A 27,430-nucleotide genomic window follows, 5' to 3' on the forward strand; every position below is an offset into this window, starting at 1 on the left:
GAAAATATTTTGAGGAGTGTTTCAGAAACTGTTGAAGTTGTGAAATTTTATGAAAAAGTTAACGGATAATTGCCACCCGCACAGTTGTAATCGTTGTTTGATATCGTTAAGAAAAGTTACGTTACGTTTGATTTTCGTGTCTTCCTACATATATACTGCCATGGGTATTTGCAGAAATTCTATTTCAACTGTTTTCTGCATTTATCAATAAAATTAATTGATATCAGTGTTATTATAATATTCATAAACTGTTCACACGTATTTGTTTGGTGTATTTATGTGTTACTCCGAATATAATTTGTAAACTCATCATCCTCTTCCCATTTCCAACTTTAATTAAATTTGTTACACGTCTAGTATTTAGGTATTTGTGTGTATATATATATATATATATATATATATATATATCCCAGAAAACATGCAACCTTGTGTCGGAATTTTCTCTTTATTGATACAAAAATGCTTGTACTAAAAACCTTTTATCAATAAAACAAAAATATTGCAGTTTCAAACTATTCATCCTAAAAGAATAAAAAATTATTTTTTAAAGCTTTTTTAAAAAGTATTGTCACTCAGTCCTCAGTGAAATGGTCACTTAGGTCCATAATGACATTTTAGCTGACGTCCCACTAGCGATAGGTTAAAATTGCAGTGTCCATTAAAATTTCAAGACAAGGTGGATTTCAGCTGAGCATACAAGTCGTTGCGAAAAGAAACCTTATAATTACCTAGATTTAAGATTATTTTCACCTTGAAACTAGCTTCATTAAAGGATTTTTTCACGCTTGAAAACCCAAAGTCAACCTCGATTTAGGTTTTTTATATGGAAGAGGTTGTTTTCCAGGGTTTTGGATTAGGGTAATGTGCGTAGAATAGAACAGATTATCTCAGATCTCGTTTTAATGGTAGAAGGTTTACACGTAAACCGCATAACAAACCTTTTTAGGTTTAAATTAAAAGGTTTGCTGACTTAAAATAAACCTTATTTTGCTACCTGGGATACATACATACACACACACACATATATATATATATATATATATATATATATATATATGTATATTATAAACTATGCAGAACTTTGTTTAACAGATCCTAGCCATTGTATCAAATTTTCTACAAAAGTTGGAAATGTTGTGGAGGTCTAATAGACATGGTCTTTTAAGGTAGCCTAATAACACACTTCTTGTAGCTGGTGATATACTTCGCCAATAAAAATTACGTGCAAATGACGTCGAATATTACCGAACCTTTCAAAAGACCAGATCCTTGATGTCATTCCAGTATACTCTTTTTACAAGCAAAGTGTATTGCCTGATGCGAGAATCGCTCTGACATTGTTTTCAGAGAGCCATACGAATGTGATGGCATTAAAAACCTTTTATTTAATGTTCCATCGTCGTCATACTTTGTCTAGAATTAAACATAGCTGAAAATTGTTTTTTTCCCGGTGAAATTAGAAGCCATTTTCACTTACTACACAAATGACTATGATCGAAGTTTTAATGTAGATGCTTATGTAGTTTCATATTATTTTATTTTAATAGATTAATATTGCTGTCAATTGCTTGTGAATCATTTATACGGCTTTTGTGTGTGTTTCACTGTGTTTCTCATTTTCGGTGATATTTCGAAAAGGAATAAATAAAAACATTTACCAATACGAATCAAACTCTCCTTTTTTTTCCTCGATGTTTCTTACAATTTGCTGACCATTAAAATTGCTACATCTGGAAGTAGAGTAGCATAGGAAGGGAAAAACCCACTTCGTTTTCGGGAAAAAGCCGACTTTTGGGAAGTAAATTTTGAAATAATTGGTTCATTCCTAATAGTTTAAATTGGTATTAAAGTCACTGCCTTCATTTTAGTGAAAGTAGCAGGTAACCTTAGGAAGAAGCATTTATACAGAAAAATATAGAAGAAGCATGCGCAATATGGTTAATGAGTTGATTAATTTCTATAGTTATGTGTCACTAAGTGAAGCACTGGTAGTATGTTTTATAATTAGAAGAAAACATATTTCTTTCATCATTTATTTAAAACCATATCTTAAGATAGTAATTTGTAAAAATGTATTCAAAGATTTTTATACTTCTCCTTTTTCAAATCTATTTTTAAATATTTTCAAATAAATAAAACTTGATGATTTTTCTAAAGAAATTTATTAAATTAAAAAATATTGAATTTAAACGTGACTTTTAATAATTGAATGTTTATTTGAAGGAAATATGAGCGAAAAGAATGCGTTGAGAGCAATGGTAATTAATGTTACTTATATTAAGTTATTTAAAGACTGTTTATTTACATTGAGGTTATTTTATTATTTATCCCTTAACTCAAATTAGAAAATGGCCGGATTTGTTTATCTTCAAAGTTCCCAATGTTCTCCAAAATTCCAGGTTTATTCCGAGACTTTTTGCCCTTCTTTCATAAACAGTAGGTCTTTTGCATCACTACCTGAAAGGAATTCAAATAATAGAATGCTATTTATTGGATATTAAAAAAAGGAGGCTTTTAAATCATATTAAATGTATTCTTCGAATATTTATTGAAGGAATATTACTTTTGTTTGTCAGTATATAATGAATAAAATGTATGTACAGTGCGAAAGAAAAAAAAAGAACCAGAACTCCCTAAATAACTTTTGATCTAATGATTGGATTTCTCGGGCAGAAACTTGATGGTCAATAAGATCAAACATGCGAATTAATTAGTGTATATGCTATATTAAGTTATTCGATACAAAAAAATATGTTCTCTAAATAAACCTTTTTCGATCGGTTTAGATTTTAAGAGAACGGTCGAAAGTCCTGAGAAACACTCACCCTTAAGTTTCCATTCGCATGCGGATATCCGCCCAGAAGGATGGGAACATGATTGGTGAAATATCTTTATCGGCGAAAAACTCACCAATCAGGTTCATCTTTTCTTTTGAGGTTATTATAACTTGACCTTTTTTAAATCTGTTTTAATTGATTTTTTGTATCAGTCATTTCTCAACATTTTTCTGGGTTGTCTTGCCTCTCTTATTTTGATTTGCTTTTATCTATAAACTTTTAACGAACTTTCCATTTAAATTATATCCAAGTTGCTTCGATTTTAATGAAAAGTATTTTTAATTTCGCCTTTTTGTTTTTGATTATTTCAACGCTTTATTTTAACCTACACTTCTTATTTAATTTTACTTTGTCGTTAATTTTGACTTATACTGTCTTTTTTAAAACTATAATGTAAATTTTTTACACTTTAGCTATTTTAACTTTATTGGTTATTGCAATTACATAAATTTTCAGGCTTTTGTGTGCTCAAAATAGGCTTATAAACCTTCGTCAAGTAGAAGAGGACAGATAGCACAATAGGAGAGACAGCACCAATTAGTACGGCCGTCTGTGGTTCCCATCCCCCCAAGCTCTTGGGTGCATTCACCCCCCCCCCCCCCAAAAAAAAGCTAACTTCCCCTTTTCATGTTAGCTTGTTCGAAATAGTGCTACTTTGCTTGCATTGCCAGTTGCTTCTTTTATTTATGTACTTAAAAAAAATTCTCTCGTCTAAATCCCCCCCCCCAAATTATTTAGTGTATTTTATTTAGTGTAAAAATTCTCCCCCAAGCTTTAAGTGGGCGCATCGTGCGCCCACCTTTCCCCCTGATGGGGGCCCCTGACCGCCGTCCATGTAAACTGGATGTCTCAGTTTTAACTTTATTAAGTATGGTTTTAGAATGCTCCTCTTTGCTCTTTTGCCTTATTCGTAAGTGTTACTTTGACATTTCATTCGCATTATATGAAATTCTAATACTGCAAATCTATCTATTTGCGTAACTGCCAATTTCATCAATGATTTTAATTAAATTATTTGATTCGATTTTATGTTACATGCTATTTTCCTGGCTCACATATAAGGAAAGATAATATAATCATTTTGATAGCGAAAAATAAATACATTCCGCATTTTTTCTGGAGGGATTGGGATAGGTGAATTAAATCGAAGTGCGATAGGAGAAGCGTTAATCAGATACAGTGAGAATGGTCTCTAAAATAGGAAAGGGATGGCTAGAGCCCCTGATGGCAGAGTTTTTGATGACGTCACAGAAAATACAGCTATTGATTTTGAGACGATGACCAAGGTTTGAGTTTTTACTTATGAAGTGAATGCACGAAAATTAAGATTGTAAACAAACAAACCCAAGTGTGCGGGTTAATTGTAACATAAATAAGCTATCTTCTTTTAATTATGATTAGTGTTCAGTAAAATATTAAAAAAAACCACAAACTTGGCTGTTTTGTTAGAATGCTACCTATACTGTAACCGAAAGCAGGTTTAATGGGTGTCGTTACGTTTATGTCTGGTTTATGTGCAGGTTTTTACCTGAGAAATACACAACCTGGTTTAGTTATAGCTAATAAAATTTTCGCAGCTGTCAAGGTTATTGAACATTTATTGCTGTATTAAAGTAAAACTTTAAAATACAGAAATTTTAATGCGTTAAACTTTAGATACTAAATCATTTAACGAATCTGAATGTGTATGTAAGGAATGAATCAGCGTATTTGGAAAACTGAGAGTAAAATTATTACTACAACACAGCATTTAAAGTAGTACTTCATTCAAGCATAATTCCATAATTAAATTTAAAATAATTTTTTTTTAATTTGCTTGAATTAACTTAATAAATCGACAACAGTCTAAAAGAAACAGGATTAAAAAATATAAAAAAATACAGAAGTAGCAAAAGCTCTTTTGTAGATTATATTGCTCGACAAATAGCATATATAATGCAAACATACTTTATATTTTATTAACAACATTGGATAAACCTTTTAATATATTTATTTCTAAATTGTTTATTTTTATTAAGTTCAAAATTAATGTGTAATTTTTATTATTTATTTAGAAAGGCAACAACTATGGAACGAAATTTAAAATGGCTTTGGTTGTTAGAGAAGACTTGAAAATGGGCTGTGGAAAAATAGCATCCCAGGTATTACTATAGTTTGTCTACGATAAGAACTCCCCCCACCACAAAGTTTGAGGCCGTCTGCAGCTATGAAAACTAAAATAAGGCATTTCAGAGAGGGTAGCTTTTCTTCATTCTAGGGCTAACACAATAGACCGAAGAAAAAGATTCCCATTCTCTCTCCCAGGGCTGATTGTGCTCCGGAAAAAATCCGGATTTCCGGATTTTTCGCTAACAGTGATCCGGAAGTTTCCGGAGATCGAAGGTCCAGACGTTTCAAAAAATCATTGAGCACAGAAATTTCCAGAAATCAAATTTTCAAAGGTGGAACTTAAAAACACAGTTTATTTTGTTTGTAAGGGACAGCCAGATACATTTTTTATCAGTAAATAGTTATAATCATAAACTCAAGAAAGAAAGACATATTTGTAAATTTTAATTACTTCTCCTAGAAAAACCTAGTTTAAATTTTTTTCAATTTAAACTTTTCTTTTTTTTTTGAACTCGGGGAAATTTTCCGGAATTTTGACTTGTGCTCGCAATCACCCCTGCTCTCTGACCCAAGCCAAAACCTGTCGTAAACAGTGATCCCACACCCCTATTTTAAATAGTTATACCTTGTTACCATAGTCACAGCCACGGGTCCAGACAAATGGCTAGGGGAGTTCTTACTTTAGACAAACTATAAACACAATTTATCTTTTTTGAACTCTTAATATTATCTGCTTTCTTTTAACAAACTGCTCACTTTTTATTCATTGCTGGAACTTTTATGTTGGTGCAACACCTAATGACAAAAAAGCACTTTTTTAATTTTTCTCCGTCTACCACTGAGGATATTTCACGTCACCACTGTGGTCGGTGCAAGCCTGATGCGGAAGTCATATCGACTGGGATTCGAACCCGGTTCACCTCATTGGAAGGCGAACGCTCTATCCCTTGAGCCATTACCGCTCTTCTTTGTATTTATGAAGATAAAGTTATTTTAAAAATTTAACCCTCTGATTATGGATGGTACTATTGACAGTTCTGTATAGCAGGTACTATTGTGTGCCATAAAAACCCAGAGGGGGCTTGGAGAATTTTGCTTTTTATAAATTATATTTAAAAAAAACTAAGAATAAGCAGTATTGTCTTATATATTTCTTAAAATAAATATATTCAATTGTCTTTCTTCTACAAATTGCGATTGATTAACATGCAAACTCCAATAACTTGAATTGTTTAGCACCAGCAGAACTAAAAAGACAACTGACATCTATTTTTCTTTGTTCCAATGAAGTTTTTAGGTACTAATCAACTCTCGCCTACTAATTAATTTGTAACCGCAAGGTTTATGCTCACCCGTGAAATGAATTAATGTGAGCAAGTTTTATGTTAAGTCATAATGTCACTAAAATGCTTGACCACCACCAGCTGTGTTTGCTATTTCAAATTAGTTAAATAAAGTAATAATTAAAAGAGTTTAGAATTTTGCAGCAGTATGGTACAGCAACTTTTACACTGGTTATGGCTGATGTGGTTATGGCATGTCACATTATCAGAATGAACGAAGACTGTATCACAAAAAGAGTTTTCAATGCCAGACCAGTTGGTACACGAAAAAGAGGCAGGCCGAATTTGAGATGGATAGATGGCCTAGAAGAAATGTGTTTAAATTTGTTAAAAATATTGCATATTTTAAATATGCTTTACTTGTATGTGAATTTTTTTAGTTTAATATACAGAGATGATTGTGCTCCAAAAAAAATCCGGATTGTTAGCTAACCGAGCAGAAGTTTCAAGAAATCATGGATCACATTTATAAATAAATTTTTTTATATATTTTATTTAACCCATTGACGGTTAGGGAATTAAGTAGTTTTCGTTTACTTAATTTACGCAGTCTTATGAGTAAACAGTAGTCAAAAGTAGCAGCTGTTTTCACCCGCTGTTCTTCCGAAAATGTCACCATTAAATTTTATATATTTTTATTTCCATTAAATTTTTTTTCAAAAAAGGAGGGTATAACAAATGAAAAATTGAAAAGGTGTGAATTATTTCATCACTCTATTAAAGTCAGTTATTAAAACATCTTTCAATGCACATCAGACATAATCAGTTTAAAAGTTGCCTTACCATAGTGCTGTGTAATTCTTAACTCTTTCAATTATTACTTTATTTAACTAATTATAAATACTAAACAGATTTAGGGGTGTATTTGGAGATATTATGACTTAGTTGAGTACCTAAAAATTTTATTTTAAAATAGAAAAATAAATTTTAGTGGACTTTTTAAGTTTTCCTGGTGATAAACTATTCAAATTATTTATGTTTGCATGATAATCAATCACTATTTGTAGAAAAAAATGCACACTTTTTACATGAGAATATATTTATTTTAAAAAATATGTATAATGTGATGTTTTTATAATTAGTTTTTTTAAATACAATTTATAAAAAGTAAGATTCTCAAGGGCCCCCTGAGTGCTTGGGAGTCTCCCGGTTTGGCCCATGAGTAAAGACGGTATTAAGTCTATTGCATATAATATCAAATATTTTTAATTGCTGTGTTTTTACTATTTTCTTTCTCTCTGTTTCAGTGTGGTCATGCCACCTTATCTGCGTATAAGCTTGCTCTGCTTCTTGATCCAGATGTCGTACCTTTATGGGAAGCATGTCGACAAAAAAAGATCGCTTTGAAGGTGAAAAGTGAAAAAGAAATGTAAGTGACTGTAAACATTCTATGAATTCATTGATAACTTTCCCCATGGCAGAATTGCAGCAACATTGTCGCAAGAAGTTTATGGAAAGATTTTTTATTTGGGCAGTAAACAATTTTGGTTTTCTTTCTGCCGAATTTCTCGAAATACATATTTTTTCCCCTGCACTGTTTTAATAATTTTTTTTTTTTTTTTTTTGGCAATTTCTGGGAATTTTCTCTTGGTTTCTTAAAATCTCAATGGCTTTTATTGCTTAGTTATTACTATTGATATTCTTGTGAGTTTTTAGAAAATACTGATATTAATCTGGCATGCAAAGTTCGAATTGCACATTCAAAAGATAACCCTTTAATAAGTTCGATTTATGCAGATATCATTGTTAATCCATGCAGTGTTTTAATAGTTTTTTCAACAGCTATTGCTACAAATTTCCAGGTTTTTTTTAAAAAATTTCTTTACTTTTAATGATTTATTTAATTTGTTTGATTATTTACTTTTAATGTGACTATTTCATTATTTTTTTTTCTCAGTTTATATTATTTTGCCACTTGAAATTTGATTGATTTGGGCATTTAAATAATAACTTTTTGACTTGCTGAATTTGTGGCATTGATATCTTAAATCCATGTTGTGTTTCGTGTGTATTTTTGGTAGTTATTCACATCGATTTTCATGTGGTTTTTAACATCTTGATATGTTTCAGACCATATGGGAAATGCTAATTGAGTATTTATTTTTATACATTATGATTCTAATATATTTTTATCTGTTATTGCTGTTGATTATTTATTACAACTACAGAATCTCAAAACAAACCAGGCATTTGAGTAACCTTTTTTTTTGAAAGAGTCCGATTTGCATGGTTTCATTGTCGATTTCTTTGTGGTTGTTACTGCTGCAGATTTTTAGTTATTACTTTTGGTGAATGTGAATCAGGATCATATGAACCACAAAATGTGAATAATTAGGAAATATTTAGTGCATTTCCCTCCTACAAAATGCTAGTATATTACGCATAATATTATAAAATAAAAAATATTACGTTTACAATAAAAAAATTATGCAGTTTTACTCTATACAATTCTTCTTTTTAGTAAGCACCATCATATCTGTCAAGTCTCCTGTTATTTAATGAACACTACCTCTTTACCCGTATATTCTCAAATTTGTCCGTTGAAGGAATTTTATTTAAGACAACTTTGGTGATAAAATATCCGCTGATGGCAAAAATACTTCTCTTATTCCTCAACAGATAGTGCTATTGCCAGTACTGCAGTATTTTGAGTGTTAATACTTTAACCCACTGGCAGTTAAGGAAATGGGCAAAATTGGGAGAATGTTTCTCCCCTACACACAGTTCCCCTATCAATTAACATGGGAAAACCGGTTTTGCTATGCAGAGAAGACTGCAGGTTAAAATGCGACTTTTTACGTGCAGAACCGTCAGTGGGTTAAAGTCGAGCCGTGATGGCTCAGGGGATAGAGCGTTCACCTTTCGATGAGGTGAACCGCGTTCGAATCCCGGCGATTGCTGGTCGATATGAATCCGCATACGGCTTGCACCAGTTCTACAGTGAAATATCCTCAGTGGTAGATGGATCATGGGTTAGAGCCCCTTTGCTGCCAGGCTAACCGTGGGAGGTTCTTGTGGTCTTCCACTCCATGTAAGGCAAATGTGGGTTAGTTCCATCAAAAAGTCCTTCATGAAGGCAACTGTCTCAAAATACTTGATCCCTTGTCTTCTGGCTTGTGTTCAAAATTACAAGGCTTCAAAGTTGAACAGTTGTCATTAACCCAAAAATTGGGTCGACAGTTATAAAGCATTAGGGAATATCGGTAAAATTAAATGGAGTCAGTGCTTTTTTTGTTTCTTCAAAAAAAAGGAAGGATCTTATTTCTTTGCTGATATGAATGACCCGAAGAACATTTCTTTCCTGAAGGCAGTATTAGATTTTTATTAGCTCATTATTTTAGTCGGAGCCATTTTCAAATAACAAGCTAATAAAAAATAAATGTTTACGATAAGGTTATGGTAATGTGGTGATAAATGTTTCATGAGGCTGATGGAAATTTTAAAGATCTTAATTTTATTTTAATATTGATACTATTACAAGTAAAAACAATTGTTTTTTTTATATTGTTACATATAAATTTTTCCTAGCTGTGACAACAATGTATTTAAGAATGCTATTGTGTAAAATCATTATAATTATTTTCCTAGGTTAAAACTATCTGATGAAGCAAAAAAGTTAGGATTACTAACCAGTATTATTGTTGACGGGGGTTTAACTCAAGTTGATCCTTTTACAAAAACTGTACTTGCAATAGGGCCAGGTAAGTCTTAAATCAGAATAATTATAAATTCTGATGATTCATATTCATATGTGTTCCATTCATGACATTATGAAATCTATTTTGTATTATGTTGTCACATGATAAGACTTATTTCATTTTTAGTTAGTCTGTTTTACAAATTTATTAAACAATATGACATGCTAATGATAATTGCTTTTTTTTATTACTCTTTGTGAAACTTATTCACATTTCACACTCTTTGTGAAATGGGTTCCATATTATTGTTATTCAGATATATTTTAATTAATACTTTTGTGAGATAAATTTTATTTTTTACTGCTTACATATTCATAGCTGCCAACTCTACTGGATTTTGCCAGTTTCTCCTGGTGTACTGGTTTAATAAAAATTTTCCCGCTTTTTGTACATTTTAGAAAATTCCCTAAAATTGAGTAAGTTTCCTTAAAAAATCCCTATTGAAGTAGAATATTTGTTGCTGGCTTGAATATTTAAATAAATGTCACTAATACATATTAAAGTGAGCCTCATTTGTAAAATTCAGTTATTTATCTTTGAAGATTTTAACACTTATTAATACATAATATTTCAAGATCATTTAATGTGGAATCATAACTGGAAAATATTGCAGTTTTTATTTTGATGACTATAAGAATCCCTAAAATTCCCTTTGCGTAAAATATTTAGTATATTTTGCAACGATTATCATAAAATTAATATTATTTTGTAAAATCTACTGGATCTATTCCTATTCGTGTTGGCAGCTATGCATATTGATGAGAATAGTTCAATTCTCTCTTTTTTCAATCAGTGTTATTTACTGATGTTCATTTAAATCTAAAAAATGCTCTACATAAGATCTATTCTAAATATCTAATTACTTAAATAATAAAACAAAATTATTTGACTTTTAAGAACTACATGGTTAATATTTATGCTATCAGTAAGGAGGTAATATATAATTTTTTATTTAACTTACAAATATTATTAATTTTGCATGTTCTTCATTAACAATTTCACTATTATTGTTAAAACACATCATAAATTCTAAAGCATCAATAAAATCATTTTCGGAAAATCTTGAGATATTTTAGTCTATAAGGATTTATGATGCAATGCAACATCCTGCAAAATAAATTTTAGCTAGCTTGTAATTGATTGTACCACAATCAATTTTTAAATCACTGACAGTTATTGAAAAAAAAGAAAAGATTTCTTAGTTTATGGTACGAGTTCTAATGCGAAGTTAGAATGATGTGACGCCGTGCCTGAGATTTTGATCCCTATAAATGCTTCCTCTTTGCTCTTTTTGTATAAATAACCGTTAAGGATTATTCTAACTGGTTAAATTTTTATTAGTTTCTTTTTTTAGGGAGTGGAGTATGGATAGATAATAATGAATTTTTTGTGACTAAATATTGTGATTATTTTTTTTAATGAATATTTTTTATTTAAAAATGCATCTTTAAATGTTCATTTTCTCATAAATTTTCAATTTAAAATATATGAGGAAAAAAACTCTCATATTGTTTATAAATTAATCATTTTTTGTTACCTTTTTTTGGAAAAATTTATATACAGAGACATACCTGCGAAGTCTCCTGTTTTTTAACAAAGACTCCTGTATTTTACAACTTATCTCCTGTTTACCTGTATATTTTCAAATTTCTCCGTATTTGTTGAAGAAATTTTAAAAAAAAATGGGATAAAATATCTGCTGATGGCAAAAATACTTATCTTATTTTTCAACAGATGGTGCTATTGCCAGTACTGCAGTATGTTGAGTGTTAATAGTTTAAGTAAATATAAATAACGGTTTAAAAAAATCTTCTTTAGGTTAAGATTTCTATACATATTTTATTTCGCTAAATGTAAGTCCCTATATTATTTTAAATTTTGAATTTCTCTTTATGACTTACATGATTATGCATGATGTATTAAAACTTTACTCGTAGCGTAAAAAATGTTGCTAGTAAAATCTCTGTTATTTTATTTCTCCAATTTTGGCAGGTACGCAGAGATAGTTTTTTTTTAGTTTGCTTTTAATTATTTTTCAAAAGCTTCAAATTTTTCTGTTATTTTGAATAATGAACGAGAATTACTTTTTGAAATATAACCATAAAATAGTATGAAAGGGTAATTTAACTTTAGTTTAGACGTTATTCAAACTTTTAGCTGCAAGCTTTCATGTATCGAAAAACCAGTTTCCCTGTTCTTCAAAGGCAGAGTAGTGCATAGCTGAGAAATCTCTGTTCAGTTCTACCCAAGGGCTCAGTGCTTAGAGGGTTAAAAATGATTGAGGATAAGTTATATAACGTAACATTACACATTTGGATGAATTTTAATAGTGGTGATTGCCCTTTTCTACGAGGAAGCACCTATTCCTTTTTTCAATTCCTATTATTAGTTCACACTCTCCCTATATCTTGTTCAAATTTTCAATCATTAATAAAATACTTTTTATTCTTCCACTCAAGTTCAAATACACTTTTTTTTAAAACTTTTAGTGGATAACACTTGATGTTAATACAGTTTTTTTAAATATTAATTCTTTCATTAAATAGGGATGAACCAGGGTGCGTAGCGTTTGTAAAAAGTACTTAAAGGTGCTTTTTTGGGGATTTCGTTTTTAAAAGCTTTTAAAGGTGCTTTTTTCAGCTGGCGTTTTTAAAAAGTGCTTTTTTTCGAATATTTTTTTTTCTCCCTTCAGTGATATCTGGTGGATCCCATGCATTTCACGAAAAATGGGGAGTTTGGTACGTAATCATTCTTGCGGACTTCATGTCGTACCCACGTTATGACTTGCGCATGCGCGCACACTTGAAACCGAAACCCGAGTGCTCCAATTCGGATAGAGAATATCAGATCCTTATGAAATGTTTTTCTTTTTAATTTTGTTCTTGTTTATTTTATTTTACTTCTAACACTTTGTTTGACGTAGGGGGTATGGGTACCTTTGTTCTAAGTTCAGGGTCAAGTTGAATTCATTCGGTGATGTGGGAAAGTACTGATTGTTTCGATTTATGCCCGTTTCTTTCTGGGTTTTTTTTAACGCTAAAACTGTTTATAAAAAGTTTTTGTTTTTCAATAATATCATTGATTGAATATGAATTTTTTGAGTGCTTGAAAATTTTTGTAAAGTGCTTGAAAAGTTTTTAAAAAGTGCTTATTTTTGATTCAAAGATTTGGCTACGCACCCTGGATGAACGAAAAACGAAATGGAATTTTCTGATGGGTTAAGCGTTGGTCATTGTTTTCCATTTGACTTCAGTTTTTCACACATTTTAAAGATAACATTAGTGATCATTTTTAACTTATAGCTCTATTTGAACTAAAAAAATAGGGTGACACGTGTGGACCACGTCACCAATGTATAGTTTTATAGTTGTCTGATACCACATACCTTTTTTTTTCAATTCTTACTATTAGTTACACACTCTTCATATATATATTTATATATCTTGTTCAAATTTTCAATTGTTAATAAAATACTTTTTATTCCATTTAAGTTTAAATGCATTTTTTTAAACTTGTATTGGATGACACTTGATGTTAATAGTATTTTCAAATATTAATTCATTAATTTAATTTGACTAATTAATGTTTTATATGAGGGGAAAAAATTTTAATTATTTAATAAAAAGTAACTAAAATAAAAATTTTCTTTGTTTACCCAAGTAGGAATTGACTTTAATTTTTTTTTTTTATATTGTTTATTCTCATTAAGAGAACTCTGTATACATAAATGCTCATTCACTTCAAGCTATATAACAATCACAAATATCATTATTTAGAATAGTTTTTGAATGTCAAAAACTTTTTTTTTAAACTTATTTTACAAAGTTATATTTTCTTTCCTCTGGTGTGGAATTCTATTATGTCTGCAAACATTTCTTTGAGCTTATATTTCAAATAATATTGATACAAAGTCTTTTGAGTGTATCAATTTCAGTGGTCAATTGTAAATAATACAGTTTTGTAATGTATTATTTTATTGAATTATTCAAAATTGCAAATATGTTAGTTTTTGAAATATTTTCTTCTTTTTATTTTTATAAATGTCTTAAAAGTTAAAAATGAACATGTATATTGATTTTGAAGAAAACAATGTTTTTTTTTTTAGTACAGTCGAACCCCGCTATAGTAAACCTGGGATATAGTGAACACTCGGATGTAGTGAACTTTTTTAGCGGTCCCGTCCGTACTCCTATTTAAATAATGTTATTCTTAACGCTTACAGTGAACAGCTTAGAACTTGGAAACTCGGTTATAGTGGACTCAAATTTCATTTCTTTAAATATCTTTTTCAGTCCTCCATCTTTAGACTTGTAGGTGTTGGGACTGAAAAGGAATGCATTCCTATAAAATGCATCATATTTCACTCCTTTATGCTTATCACTTTTAACTATACTGTAATAAATGTCAAACAGAATCTTATACTCCCCCCTCCCTGACAAGCCTCGCTTTGTCTCTTTTCCCCAAGCTTGCTCTACAACTAGTTAACTTGGCCACCTGCTGAAATTTTGGAATTTTCTTATCTGTTCAAAACATATTATTTTCAAGTCACCCCTTGAGAAGGGGAACAATTTAACTCATTCTACAGCTGCTCTTTTCATATTCTTACATTATCTATTTGAGACAAGATTTTTATTTCAAAAGCAGTGAAAATGGTAAATTCTCTAAAGAGAAAAGCGTTTTCGAAAGAGAACAAAGTTAAAATTGTAAAGCGTATTGAAGATGGAATCAATCAATCGGCATTGTGTAAGGAATTTTCCTTGGCAAAATCTACAGTTTCAAACATTTGGAAAAATCGAAGTGCAATTCTTGCCGCATACGACAAAAATATGGTTTCATCAAAAAAAAGAGAAAACGTAGCAGAAGCTTTGTTAAAATGGTTCACCACTCAGCGGGATCAAAATCTTCCTGTGACCGGACATATGCTTCAAATTAAAGCGAATGAGTTTGCTGAAAAATTAGAGGAAAGGGATTTTGTGTGCTCCAGTGGATGGCTGGATAGATTCAAAAAACGGAAAAATATTTCTTCAGGTAAGATTATTGGAGAAGAAGCGAGTGTTGATGCAACGGATGTGGAAAACTGAAGTGTGGCCGAGTATCATACAGAATTATGAAGAGAAAGACATTTTTAATGCTGACGAAGCTGGACTATTTTACAAATTGATTCCCCATCAGACGTTAAATTCAAAGTAGAAAAATGCACTAATGGGAAACTCTCCAAAGTGAGAATTACAGTTCTTGTTTGTGCTAACATAAATGGCTCGGAAAAGCGAAAACTAACTGTGATAGGTAAATCTCAAAAACCAAGGTGCTTTAAAAATGTTAAAAAACCGTAAGTACTTTTTTCATCAATTTTTGCTTTATTATCTGTTAATTAGTTCATAATTTTTAAGTGACTTATGTAAAATTTGCAAACCCAATTTTCAATCATTCAACTATCTTATGCAAAAAATATTCTTCAAAAAATTTGGATATAGTGAACCATCGATTATAGTGGACACATTACTGAGTCCGTAGACGGTTCACTATAGCGGGGTTCGACTGTATAAATCTTTATGAAAGAAGTAATTTAGATCTTTTTTTTACATATCTATTATTTTTTATGTAATATTTGCAACAACAAAAAAAATGACCTTTGGGGGTCAAGGCTTTGAAAGTATCAGATTTATCAGACACCATACCTACCAAGTCTCCTGTTTATCCTTATCTTCTCAAATTCCTACGTATTCATTGAAGAAATTTATTAAAAAAATATTGGTGATAAAATATTGGCAAAAATACTTATCTTATTAAACAACAGTTGGTGCTATTGCCCAGGGCTAAAGAGAATAGAAGGGCTAGTTCACTCCGCTCTTAGAGCTGAAGCTACGATTTCCCTCCTCATGACGTCACTGTGTCCACAGATCTCGAAGATTGCAGGCAAAGATATTATGATAACTTTGCATCTTTCTCTTTGTAAAAATAAGTTAGACTTTTTCTGGTGATTAGCTTTCAAACTTTACGTAATTAACACATTATTTCCATTTTCCATTCATAAACATAGTTTAAAAAAACTTTCTTGGCCATTATATTAAAAAAATAGCATTTTAAACTTATAAAAATATTTTACTAGTCGGCGAAAATGACACTATAACTACTTTATTTTAAAAAGTTCAGTTTTAACTTTAATTATTTAGAAAAATGAAAGCATATATCGACACTTTTTTATCTACATATTCTTTTATAACAATAAGCTGAGTTAAATTTCGAATCCCCGATTTTAAAATATGCCGTTAATAGCAATTTGTTCATACTTAATCATTGCGAAACATCAACCTTAAACGCTAATTACTGAAACAAAATAATAATTTAGGTTCATAATGACATTAGAAATTTTACAATTGTTTATAGATATTTAAATTTAAGATGCTATAATTTATAGATATTTAAAATCAAGAGAATGTAATTTTTAAAAGAATCATAAATATTCAGAATAACTACATTAAAAAAATAAGTTATGAAATTAGAAGAATTTCAACTGTACACTTTATATTTTATTTATACTTTTTACTTATGTTTTAATTTTCTTTGACTTAATCCATTTTTTAAAATTTTTTTCACATGCCTTTCTTTTTGAAGTAACGAGGCGGTTTTTATTTAGATAACAAATTTTTATAAAAGTTCCTAACGATAGAAAAAACGTATTGCTGTTTTATATTAACTGTGTCATTTTGGAATCCATTCTTTACATAGTTGATCATTTACTTTAGGGAACACGCGGAAAATTATATTTTTTCCTTTTGTTTTTCTATCAGAATTTTTGCAAGTTGCAATTAAGCAAACTGGCATTTCGTTAATAGTTTTAAAATTTTGTAAATTCATGGCAAAAACTGGGGAAAGTCATTATAGAAAAGTGCGAGCTTTGCGCCAAAGTGACGTCACTAGAGAAAATCGGAGGATTGGCGTGGCGAGTTTCTTCAAAGGAGTGAACCAGCCCTTCTATTCTCTTTAGCCCTATAAGTGCTTTTATTATTGCCAGTACTGCAGTATGTTGAGTGTTTATAGTTTAAGTAATTATAAATAATTATAAATAATGATTTAATGAAAGCTTTTGATTTAGATTTATATACATATTTTTTACTTTGTTAAATATAAGTGCTTTTATTATTTTCACTTTTGAATTGCATTATTATGCGTGATGTATCAAAACTTTACTCAAAGCTCAAAAAACTTCAATAGTAAAAACTTCGTTATTACATTTCTCTAATGTGGGCTGGTTTGAGACATCCTGTGTTTTAAAACTAAATATCACTCCCTTGAATTTCTAACCTATTTGATTTTTCTAATTTGAAATATTATCAATTTACTTATTTATTTTTTTCTTTTATGCAGGCCCAGAGGAAGTTGTAAACAAAGTGACACAAAATTTGAAGCTTCTGTGATACATCTAGTCACCTGAGATTAGATAATATTGAATGCATTTACGGATTACATATTGAACTGATTACTTCAATTAAATTTTTGTATCTGGGTAGACTTTTTTGAAACAATCTCAAAACTGCAGTTCTCATATACATTCTAATGCCCTGACTAGTGGCAGTTTTATACTAAAAACACCAATTGTAAACTGTAACACTAAAAGGCATGAATCATGTTGTAATAGAAAATTTACATGTAAATAGTGTTAAAAATTTAATAATGAAAAATTTTAGAAGACAAAGAAATATATATTTTTTATTGTTTAATATTTTATATTTCCTTTTCAATTGTTTTGTTTATATATATTTTTTTAATTGAATAAGAAATCATACTTTTTTCATTGTAAAAATATAGCATTTATTTGCATATATAAATATAAAATAAAATTTTTTACGATTACTAATGTTCAACTCCGTGGCCTGATCGCGAAGAAGACCTAAGTCAAGCATCACTGGCTGCGGTCAGTAAGAGGGTAGGTGACCACTTTAATCAGCCTGAATAGGGACGGAGGGTGCACGGTATCAGTCCTTGTTAAACTGTTCTACCATTAAGTGCACAACTAAGCAAGTAGGTCATCGAGCTACTAAAACAGGAGAGCCATCCCCTCTGCAAAAGATCAAAATTGCAATGGCATATCTTTGAATCACCTTTAGAGATCATTGTGCAACTCTAATGCGACGTAAATCGAGTACCTACCTAATTGTTACAGTTTGAAAAACAGTGTCACAAAAATAATTTGTTTTTAAAAAATGTTCCTTTACATACCTACCTTGGGGGATTAATTTAAAACTATATTTGAAGTTGATTTTTTGAAACATTCAAAATGAACTAAAAAAAAAAGCACATTGAGAAACTCGAATTAAAATTTTAAAAAAAAACTCCAGCCAATTATTACTGAAACAGTTCGTTTACTGTTTTTATTGTCTTAATAACTTATTTTATTTATGACTTTCATAATACAGCATACTCTCAATATCTCAAAGTTAAGAGAACGCTAAAAAAATTTCAAGATAGCAAGTTTTCGGGATAACAAATTCAGAACTGAATATGTTCTAAAAGGTAGAAAAAAGTAAATAAAATAATAAATAAAAGTAAATTCTAAAAAGTAAATAAAATAGTTGACTATAAAAGTGAATACAACAATTTTATTTTTAAAAGTAAGACAAAAATAAGTATGCATTAAATAGAAAAGAATTGATCTATTGATTACTGTCGAGCATCACAATTCAAACACTTACATCGAGATTTTTCCAAAAAAATTAGACATTATGTTCGAATATTACAATATGTAACATCAATTATTACGTAACATTTTAACTTAACTTGATTACTAAATTAAACCACAATGGTATGCAACTTAATCATTTTGCAATTATTAAACAGTAAATAATATTTGCTTTCATATAAAACAGTTTTCAGTCAAAATTTGCAGTTAAAATAATGAATACAAAACTATTATTAAAAATTAACTTTACACAACAATACTTTAACTATCTGTTTAGCAAAAAATATTTAAATTTTATAATAACCAAAAGTTGAATAGGAATTTAAAAAACAATATTATAGATTAAGTTGCAATGGTTACAGAGCAAAAATTTGACTTTTTAATGCAAAAAACTCAGAAAATAAATTTGTGTTAATGCACTAAAAAACTTGGGAATCTTTTAATTGAATAAATTTTTATGTTGACAATCTTTTTGTCGTTATGAAATAAAAATTATAACCTAGCAATCTAAAACATTCCCAAAAAATCGTTGCATTGCAACAAAACAAGTGACTAATATTTAATTTTCTTATTAGGAGCAAATCATGTAGTCTCAATAAGGACTCTAGAATAAAAAATTTAAAAGTCTCTGAAGAAAAAAAAATTCTGCCCCTCCCCCCAATAGCTTAAAGTACTATAAAAAAATCTGAATTTCTTAGAAAATTGTATGTTTAATTTCATATTCTGAGCTAAATACATAAAAAATAAAACAGAAATTTTGTTGTGAAGTAGAGGAAAAACTATTAAAGACAAAATTTTTCTTATTTGAAAAAAAAAAGGCAAGATTTATGCTTTTAAGAAATCTAACAGAACCTAATAGTTATTTGTTTTATTTCAAGTAATTTTTAAAATACACATTTCGAGAAATTTAACCTCTCAAATATTAGAAATTAATTCTCGAAAGTTTTATATCACTTTTCAGATATGAATTAAAATATCTGCCAAAATAAAGGAAACACAATTGTTAAAAAAAAAAAAATACAACACAATTTATTAATTATAAATGCGAGATGCAAAATTTCTAAAATCTTTCTGCTGCAAAACAATGTATAATTAATTCATAATCAATGAAAAAAGCAATTAATTACTAAGATTTAAAAGAAATTTTGATGTCACTACATGTACAAAATTTGAAAAGTAATTAATCAAAGTCAAACTTAAAAATCAAAGTATCAAGTCGAAAAAACATTAAAAATGTCAAAATAATATTTATACAATGGACAAAATAACTTGATAATCAAGTTATTTAACAACGAACAGATTTCATATTGTTTTACGTACCACAAAATGCATACATGTTATAAAACAAGATGATCAGAAAACACACAAGTTAGAGTTTATAGCTATTTTTGGAGGAAGAACGCAAAGCAAAATAATGAGGTTTTAAGGTTTACAAGGATATGAAAAATTGTAAGGCTGTTGGTTTGCCAAAGCAGGAGAGTCATCCCCTCTGTAGAGGATCAAAATTGTGATGGCATGGTCTGGGAACATTCTCGGGGATGTTTCCCAGACCGTCGCCAATTGTGCGATGTAAATAAAGTACCTCCCTACCTACCATTAGAAATGTGCTCTTGCTTGTTACTATAGCAGCAAACAGCCACAGACTTTTAATCTGGAGGAGTTCTTCTTAAAGCTACACAGTAGATTGCAGGGAGGAATATAAAAACCATCGCATTAAGCAGACAAACACAAAACAAATCCTTGAAAGCATCACTCAGTAACACAGATTTTTAGTCGATATAGTTTCCGCTCTCAATAAAATCAGAGATAAAAATTAAATGAAACACATATACAAAACATTTGCAAGTTTACCACATAGGGATTATGGTGTCCAATGTTTTAGCATTAGCCTCTAGCCAAGGTAAAGCATTTTCTTTCAGTTTATGGCACACCTTTGCCAATGCAAGACAATCTCCTTCCGAACTGTGTCCATTCGCTGGTTTCTTGTTGAAGAAAAAGAGATGCAGATTTTCCAGAGAATGGGAGAGTCTACCATTCCTTCCGTACTTAACAGATTTGCAGACTTTCCTATCGGGAGGGCACTCCACGATTCCGATGGTGCGAAATGCGACCAGGGTGTCGGCAACGAGCAGATCAGACGGCAATTCCATCGAGAGTCGTTTAAATTCAGATTTGAGAAGGGGGAAATCAAAGGTATTACCATTGTGAGCCAAGAGGCCAACTGGCTTGGGGAGATGCGAGAGGAAGGAAATTATGGTTGTGGCAGCATTTCTATCAAATGGATACTGGTCGATCAGATTGAAATTGTCCAGCCCTGCAAAAAAAGTTCCAAAAGATTAATCCAAAAAATACTTTTATTCTATTTTCAAAGTTGCCTGAGAAAAAAAAAAACAGAACAATATAGTTGGTTTTAGTAGCCTCCCTAAACCATGCAAATAGTTGCCTTAATTAAATAAGAACAAAAATATGGCTAAAATTTTATTAAATGACTTTTTATATAACATGATCCATTTAGTCAAGTTGGTGGCAAATATGACAATTTTTATATAAACGTTAGTGTTCTAGCACTAAATTTATGCATAAAAAAAATTTTTACATTTGCTGAAAATTAAATACTTTAATTACTAGAAATCATTCAAAAAATTATTTTTTCATTAAAAAGAACATACTTTATCTAAAAAAATTTCAGTTTACCTAATTGATTTGGCAAATATATATAGAGAGAGAGATGAAAAGTGATTATTCAAATTTGAAATTCATGCATCATAATATCATATAAAAAATTGGGCTTCTTAAAATCATGCAGAATTTCGTAGCAATAACCGTTGAAAAGGCGATCGAGAAACAAAATAGATTTACAATGGAATCTGTGCAAATTGAGTGCATAAAATGTGATGACTCAAATTTGGAATTCAAAATTTTTATTTTTTAAGAAAGGAAATTCATTGTGTTCAGAATCTACTACGGGCCGCAGGTTGTCAACCCAATTTATGCTTAAAAAAAAACATCGCTAGGAGCACAGAAAAGTCTCCTTTTCCTAAAAATAAATGCTTTTTTAAACCTTTCCAGGCAAAAAAAAAGTTGCCATAGTCGCTGCAGGTCGAAAATTGTTGCTAACAGTGAATTTTAGTCACCTGTATTTTTCAGGGTATCGGGTATGGTAGCATATTTATCTAAATGCTAAAAAAAGAACTATCAAAAAGTGCTAAAATAAAACTAGACACTTTTTTTTTATAAGAAAAAAGAATCCAGTTGAGATGAAGATTGGTATTTTTGTGTTGATTTGAGTAATTTATGAGCATTGAGGCGTATGGCTTTATTGCTAAAGAATTCTTGATTCAGCTGAAACCCTACTATCTATATTTAAAAAGCAAAAGAAATAAATATATATATAAAAAATTATAGGGGACGAAAAATTAATATTACGACACATCTTAGGGGAGATAGTGACACAAAGTGAAACACCCTGAAAATATTCCCTGCAAAAAATCGATAACAAGACAGCAATTTAAATACCATACATGTTTCATTATTAACATAATCTTTAGAACTAGCATTTACAATTAAATAAATGACTAATGAAGAGTATCACACCTTTATAGCCTCACCAACACTTTATATTCATGCCTAATTCTAGAAAATACTTACTTCTTACAAAAATTATGGTATTGGATTTTAAATTCATGTGATTATGAATCGAGATATTGGATATAAAAAACCCGAAAATACGAATTGCAATATCAAATTTTTAAATCACGTATATACGAATCACAGTACGTAGTTTCTAAATCAAGTATCAATACAAAAGTTGATGTTTGATATTACAACCGCGTGAATACAAATCGCAATATAGGATTTTAAAAACGTGTAAATATGGATTGTAATATTAGATTTTAAAAACATTGGATTTATAAATCACATAAATAGGAATCATGAGATACAATTGAGAGAACACAAATTGCAATGCCTAAATTTTTAATTAGGTAAATATAAATTAATGTTTAATATTAAACTGGCGTGAATAATAATCGTGATAATTACAGATTCTGACGCAGTTCCAATTATTTAAAATGGCAAAAATCCATTAAACCAAATCAGCAGAAGAATCGCATGTATGTAAACATCTCATTAACAGGATATTTCAAAATCTGATTGTAAGTTTTTGATCAATGGTCTTGAGATATGATGTGACACTCACGATTTTTTAAGAAATATCACATGTTCTGCTTCTAATTTTCAGACCTAGAAGAATGATATGGAAAACCCGGAATTCCGGGGTACACCTGGAATACAATCACCCCTGACATCTATAAGATGAGTCTCCCCCCAAAATAATAGTGTGTTGCAGTTTTATGCAAGACAAATTAAATTTAATTAGAGAAATATCTGACATTAATAGCTGAAGGATAAAAAAAGTTAAGATTTGATATAAGAATAAATTTCAATTTTAACTTTAAGTAGTAAGAAGAAAAAATTTTCTTATAGAAGGTTGAGTGAATTTAAACAATAAGTTTCCTAAAACCAGAAGAAATTTAGAAAACTTCTGGGACATCCCCCTGCATTTGTCACGCTTACCAAGCAATATGTGAACAGGCTTAATATTCTACGAAATCGTGTCAATGTGACTCATGTTTAAATTTACGGGTAATTATACAATTCATAAGAGTTTCCTATAATTTATAAATTCTAACTAGTTGAGAACCTAAAACAAATTTAAGAAAATTAATATCACAACATAAATAAAGGGTAAGGTTTGCCATGTTTCGAGTGCTATTATTTATTTGGCTATACTTGAGTAAAATATCACAGTTAGTTACAGTGTGGGTTACATCTTGCAGGGCATAGTAAGCTTGCAGTCTTCCAAATCCATATGTTGTTTGTCTCGTTAAAATTTAAATTGAAAGAAAGTGTTATATTGTACTACAGGGTATAATATTTGAAGGAACCCTTTTTCAAGCTTAGGCTCCTCGTAACAGAATCGTTGCGACATTGTCGCATAACATCACCGAGTTCTTGCAGAAAGATTTTTTGTTCGAAAAGCAAAAAAATTACTCTCCTTTTCAACAGAAATTTACACATAATATTTGAATTGTGCATTTAGATAATCATTTTTTAGTGAGCTCAATTTTGGCGGATGGCATTGCAAATCAATATGTTTCGATTGTATTCTCTGCAGTTATTGACATTGATTTTCACATGGTTTTTAAATATCCCCATATATCTTAAACAATGTGGAAAATTCAAATTGTGCATTTGAGTATACACTTTTTAAGGCAATAACTCTAGCGAATTTTAGCAAGTTATAGCAATTGATTTCTCCATAGTTTTTAAATCCAATTTTTTTTTTAATACCATATTATTTTTTTACAACCGAATCTCAAAACGAATCAAGCATTTGAGGAGCCAGATTCATGTTACTTCTTCGTCTATATATTTTTTTTGGTCAAATACTACAACAGATTTGTGATTATTTTTTTATTCTAATAATTTACAAAATGCAAAGAAGGAAATAATTTGTGCGTCCCCTCCCCCAACAAAATGCGAGAATATCTCCCATAATATTAGAATAAAAAATTATTACACGTTCAATTATTAAAAAATTATTTAGTTCCTTTCTTGTAAACACAGCTTTATTGTTATTTCGAATTACTAACATAAAGGTTTATTACTATTAAAAGTATTTTTCAAAAAAAAATTAGTGATGGAGATTTTTGTCACAGATAGCTCGAAAAAATACAGCCACAGGGCTTAGGCGTAAAAATCAGTTGGAACTAGTAACTCCGAAGTTTTACAACGAATTTTAATCCCTAGTGCCATCTGCGCCTAGCTGTACACGATCAACCATTCATAAACAATAAGAAAAGATTGGTAATGCAGGAGTTAGCATGCAATAATTTTTTTACATATGTGCTAAAGCTAATATTTCAATTTTATCATTAATATAGCATTGCTGCATTCTTACCAGTAATTTTAGCAGCGCCCGGAGAAACAGCGCTTCTAGGTCTCACGCACATGGACAGCTTATGCATTATTCTAATTTCCTTCAACTCACTGTTCTTGCTGACCCAAAACTCTTTTCGATCCACTGCAACCATAGAGATCTCAGTTATCTGGACATTCGATTTTCCAATCATGTGACCCAAGCCTGTAGTTTCAAGATCGAAAAATACTAAAGTTCCAAAAGGTTTAACATCGTTGCTTACAACTGGCGACTGATTGCAAAGATTTGTAGCTGGAAAATTGGGTTTTGCATCAGTGTTGACAATTTTTGAAGCTTGGCGACTTGAAACAGGAGTGAGGGGAGATTCGTCAAACTGCGTCAGAAACTTGCTTCTAGCTCCTTTTGGTGTAGAATTGCAGGTTGTTGAAACAACAGGGCTATTCTCTGGCGTCAATATATTAGGACTGATAGGAGTAAGAATCTGATTCGAATATACCAGGTTAGCAGGTTGTTCTACGCAATAAGTTGTCTCGGTTCGTCCAATAGGTTCAGACGTTGCAATCGTAGCAGAATCAGAAGATAAATTACTTATAGAGATATTATTGCTTTCTGCTTTATATTGAGGTATGCCTGCCAACAGTGAGCTAATTTCTGCAGGCAATAGAACAACAGTATTTTGATCTAGTACGAAATGAGTTCCTGAATTAGCCATAATGTTATAAAAATTATATAAGGATACAAAGATTGTTTACTCCAAACAGCAATGTCTCAATGAAATAAAAGATGTTTCCCAAATCAAATAGATTGAGTTCTTCGATTAACCTGTGGTAAAAACTGATTCCTTAGAGCATATCTTGGTTAAATTTAACAACAGAATCGGCAACGTAATTGAAAAAATAATTTCAATGTTATTAGTTATGATTACGCCGTATTCGTTGGATCACGCGGTAAATCATAAACAAAAAACCGCGAAAATGTCTTCACTTCTTTTCTTGCAACGAAAATTATAACCTAACTGCATTCGTTAAAGAATAATGTTTCGCTTGGACCTAACTTACTTAACATAGCACACGAATACATCTTCTACTGCCGTTTGGATATTTTTCCGAACAAATCAAACTTACTAAATGTACTTGCTTAAATGACGTTTGATTAAGTTAAGGCTTCTCTTGCAACCAATTTCTTTTTTGAAACCTTGATTAAATAGCGGGAGCCATCCGAAATCCGTCACTTTTTCACATTTAAATAAAATAATTTCAGATATTTGGCAAAACGATTCACACCTTTCCCAAGTAGCACATAACATTAGATAATATCAGAAAAGCGGCAAAATCTAACGTTATATTACACAACTTGTAATATTAGAAAGATATAAAAGGTCGCTGTTTGCTCAGCCTTTTATAATATTAGATTCAATGCAAACTAATATTATCTAGCGTTCGCCATAATATTCTTTTGCGTTAGTTTTGATGCTATATAATATTAGATTTTGTATTTTCTGATATTATTCTGCTTTTTATTTTTTTGGAGTAAGCAAGAGGAAAATATGGATGGAGAATAATTCGACGATACAATTTTACTTAATTTTCTGTATTGTTGTGAAGCAGTAAAACATAGAACAGCAGTTTTATGTCATTCCATGCATTATTTACTTAGCAATACAGAAATACTAAATAAAATTATATTAGCGAATTCTGCTACCTTCCATTTTTCTCCTCCTTACTCCAAAGTATATCTTATGTTCAGCTGATTTTTTCGAATATTTAAATTAGGAAATATTTTATTGCAACTTTTATTGATATTTTTTTCTTTTATTCATACAATGGGTTTTCTGACAAATTTTATATCATTAATAATTTTCAAGTCTTTAATTTTAAAATGTACTCTTAATTTTTTTTTTTAAAAAAAACTGGGTTTATTTTATTAAAATCTTAGTTTAATTTGTTAGTTTGTAATATATATTTTTTTTAAATGGTTTCACAATTATCATTCATTATTTATATTCTGAAATTATATAATAAAAACCACACTATATAATTATAAAGTTATATATTTACATTTGAACTGAGTGGAAATTTAAACTTAAAATTTTTTCCCCTTACAATTGTTCAATTTTTAAGTGGACATTTCTTGTAATAATTGGCACAATAAAGAAAAAAAATTTAAAAATATTCAAATTACTTACTTCAACAAATTTACACATTTCAAATTTACACGAACAGATGAACCCAACGAGGAAGAAGGGGGACAAGATTCAACAGTTGAAAAAGTTTTGAGTTCAATCGTTCGCAAACTACTACTAATATTATTTTTCGCTTTCTTTGCATTGGCTAAAAATGACATTTTAAGTAATATTTAATTTATTGTTTTCTTTCATAAATAAATGTTTATTTATTAATAATATGGGATAACCTTTCGCAAAAATGTGACGCTGTACCAAAAGTAATGAAATAGATGATTATTTTGAAAGTTCGAATGTTAGATCGAATACTATTTAATTTTATATAATATTAGTTCTAAAATTAGAAGATAGGATTCAAGAGCGTTGCGTTTTCTAGCAGGGCAGTATTATATTGCATCTTTCTAATATTAGATCATATCTTTTTGCTACCTGGGTTTACAAGTAAAAGGTATAAATCGCTTGAATATAGGAAAATATCAATGTGGTTTCTAAAAAAGATCAACTACAGATCAGATCCACAACATAAGAGAAAACTTACAGAGTATGGCATAAATATATATCACCCTTTTGTTGATTTTAAGTTAGACAATGATATAAGCAAGGATAGACTATTTGAAGCGATGCTGGAAAAAGCAGAGAA

General features: G+C 30.1%; 2 protein-coding genes across 3 annotated transcripts; one reads left to right on the top strand and one right to left on the bottom strand.

Moving 5' to 3' along the window:
• The first annotated feature begins 4,030 nt into the window (after positions 1–4,030).
• LOC107437314 (peptidyl-tRNA hydrolase 2, mitochondrial) lies at positions 4,031–17,708 on the top strand. 2 transcript variants are annotated; one of them, XM_043052193.2, is made up of 5 exons: positions 4,031–4,123; positions 4,892–4,978; positions 7,537–7,658; positions 9,878–9,990; positions 17,356–17,708. In XM_043052193.2, the coding sequence occupies exons 1-5, from the start codon at positions 4,046–4,048 to the stop codon at positions 17,403–17,405; spliced, it is 450 nt and encodes a 149-aa protein (XP_042908127.2). In that variant the 5' UTR covers positions 4,031–4,045; the 3' UTR covers positions 17,406–17,708. The 2 variants fall into 2 exon arrangements, with proteins under 2 accessions (XP_042908127.2, XP_015904738.3); XM_016049252.4 differs by having other exon boundaries at positions 4,121–4,422.
• An 865-nt stretch (positions 17,709–18,573) lies between these two features.
• On the bottom strand, positions 18,574–25,616 carry LOC107437315 (three prime repair exonuclease 2). The gene is made up of 2 exons (XM_016049254.5): positions 24,630–25,616; positions 18,574–20,981 (listed from the first exon to the last, which is right to left on the bottom strand). The coding sequence occupies exons 1-2, from the start codon at positions 25,318–25,320 to the stop codon at positions 20,515–20,517; spliced, it is 1,158 nt and encodes a 385-aa protein (XP_015904740.1). The 5' UTR covers positions 25,321–25,616; the 3' UTR covers positions 18,574–20,514.
• Between the last annotated feature and the right edge of the window lie 1,814 nt (positions 25,617–27,430).

The sequence above is a fragment of the Parasteatoda tepidariorum genome, chromosome 8 (genome assembly GCF_982258835.1).
Source record: "Parasteatoda tepidariorum strain Cologne lab strain chromosome 8, Ptep-v5.0, whole genome shotgun sequence".
NCBI lineage: Eukaryota > Metazoa > Arthropoda > Arachnida > Araneae > Theridiidae > Parasteatoda > Parasteatoda tepidariorum.

Coding starts and splice junctions, on each gene's coding strand:
- LOC107437314 (XM_016049252.4), top strand. CDS start 4,321: ATGGGTGTCGTTACGTTTATGTCTGGTTTATGTGCAGGTTTTTACCTG. Junction 4,423..4,891: donor AAATTTTCGCAGCTGTCAAG/GTTATTGAACAT, acceptor TTATTTATTTAG/AAAGGCAACAACTATGGAAC. Junction 4,979..7,536: donor GTGGAAAAATAGCATCCCAG/GTATTACTATAG, acceptor TCTCTGTTTCAG/TGTGGTCATGCCACCTTATC.
- LOC107437315 (XM_016049254.5), bottom strand. CDS start 25,320: ATGGCTAATTCAGGAACTCATTTCGTACTAGATCAAAATACTGTTGTT. Junction 20,982..24,629: donor GGGCGCTGCTAAAATTACTG/GTAAGAATGCAG, acceptor CTTTTTTTGCAG/GGCTGGACAATTTCAATCTG.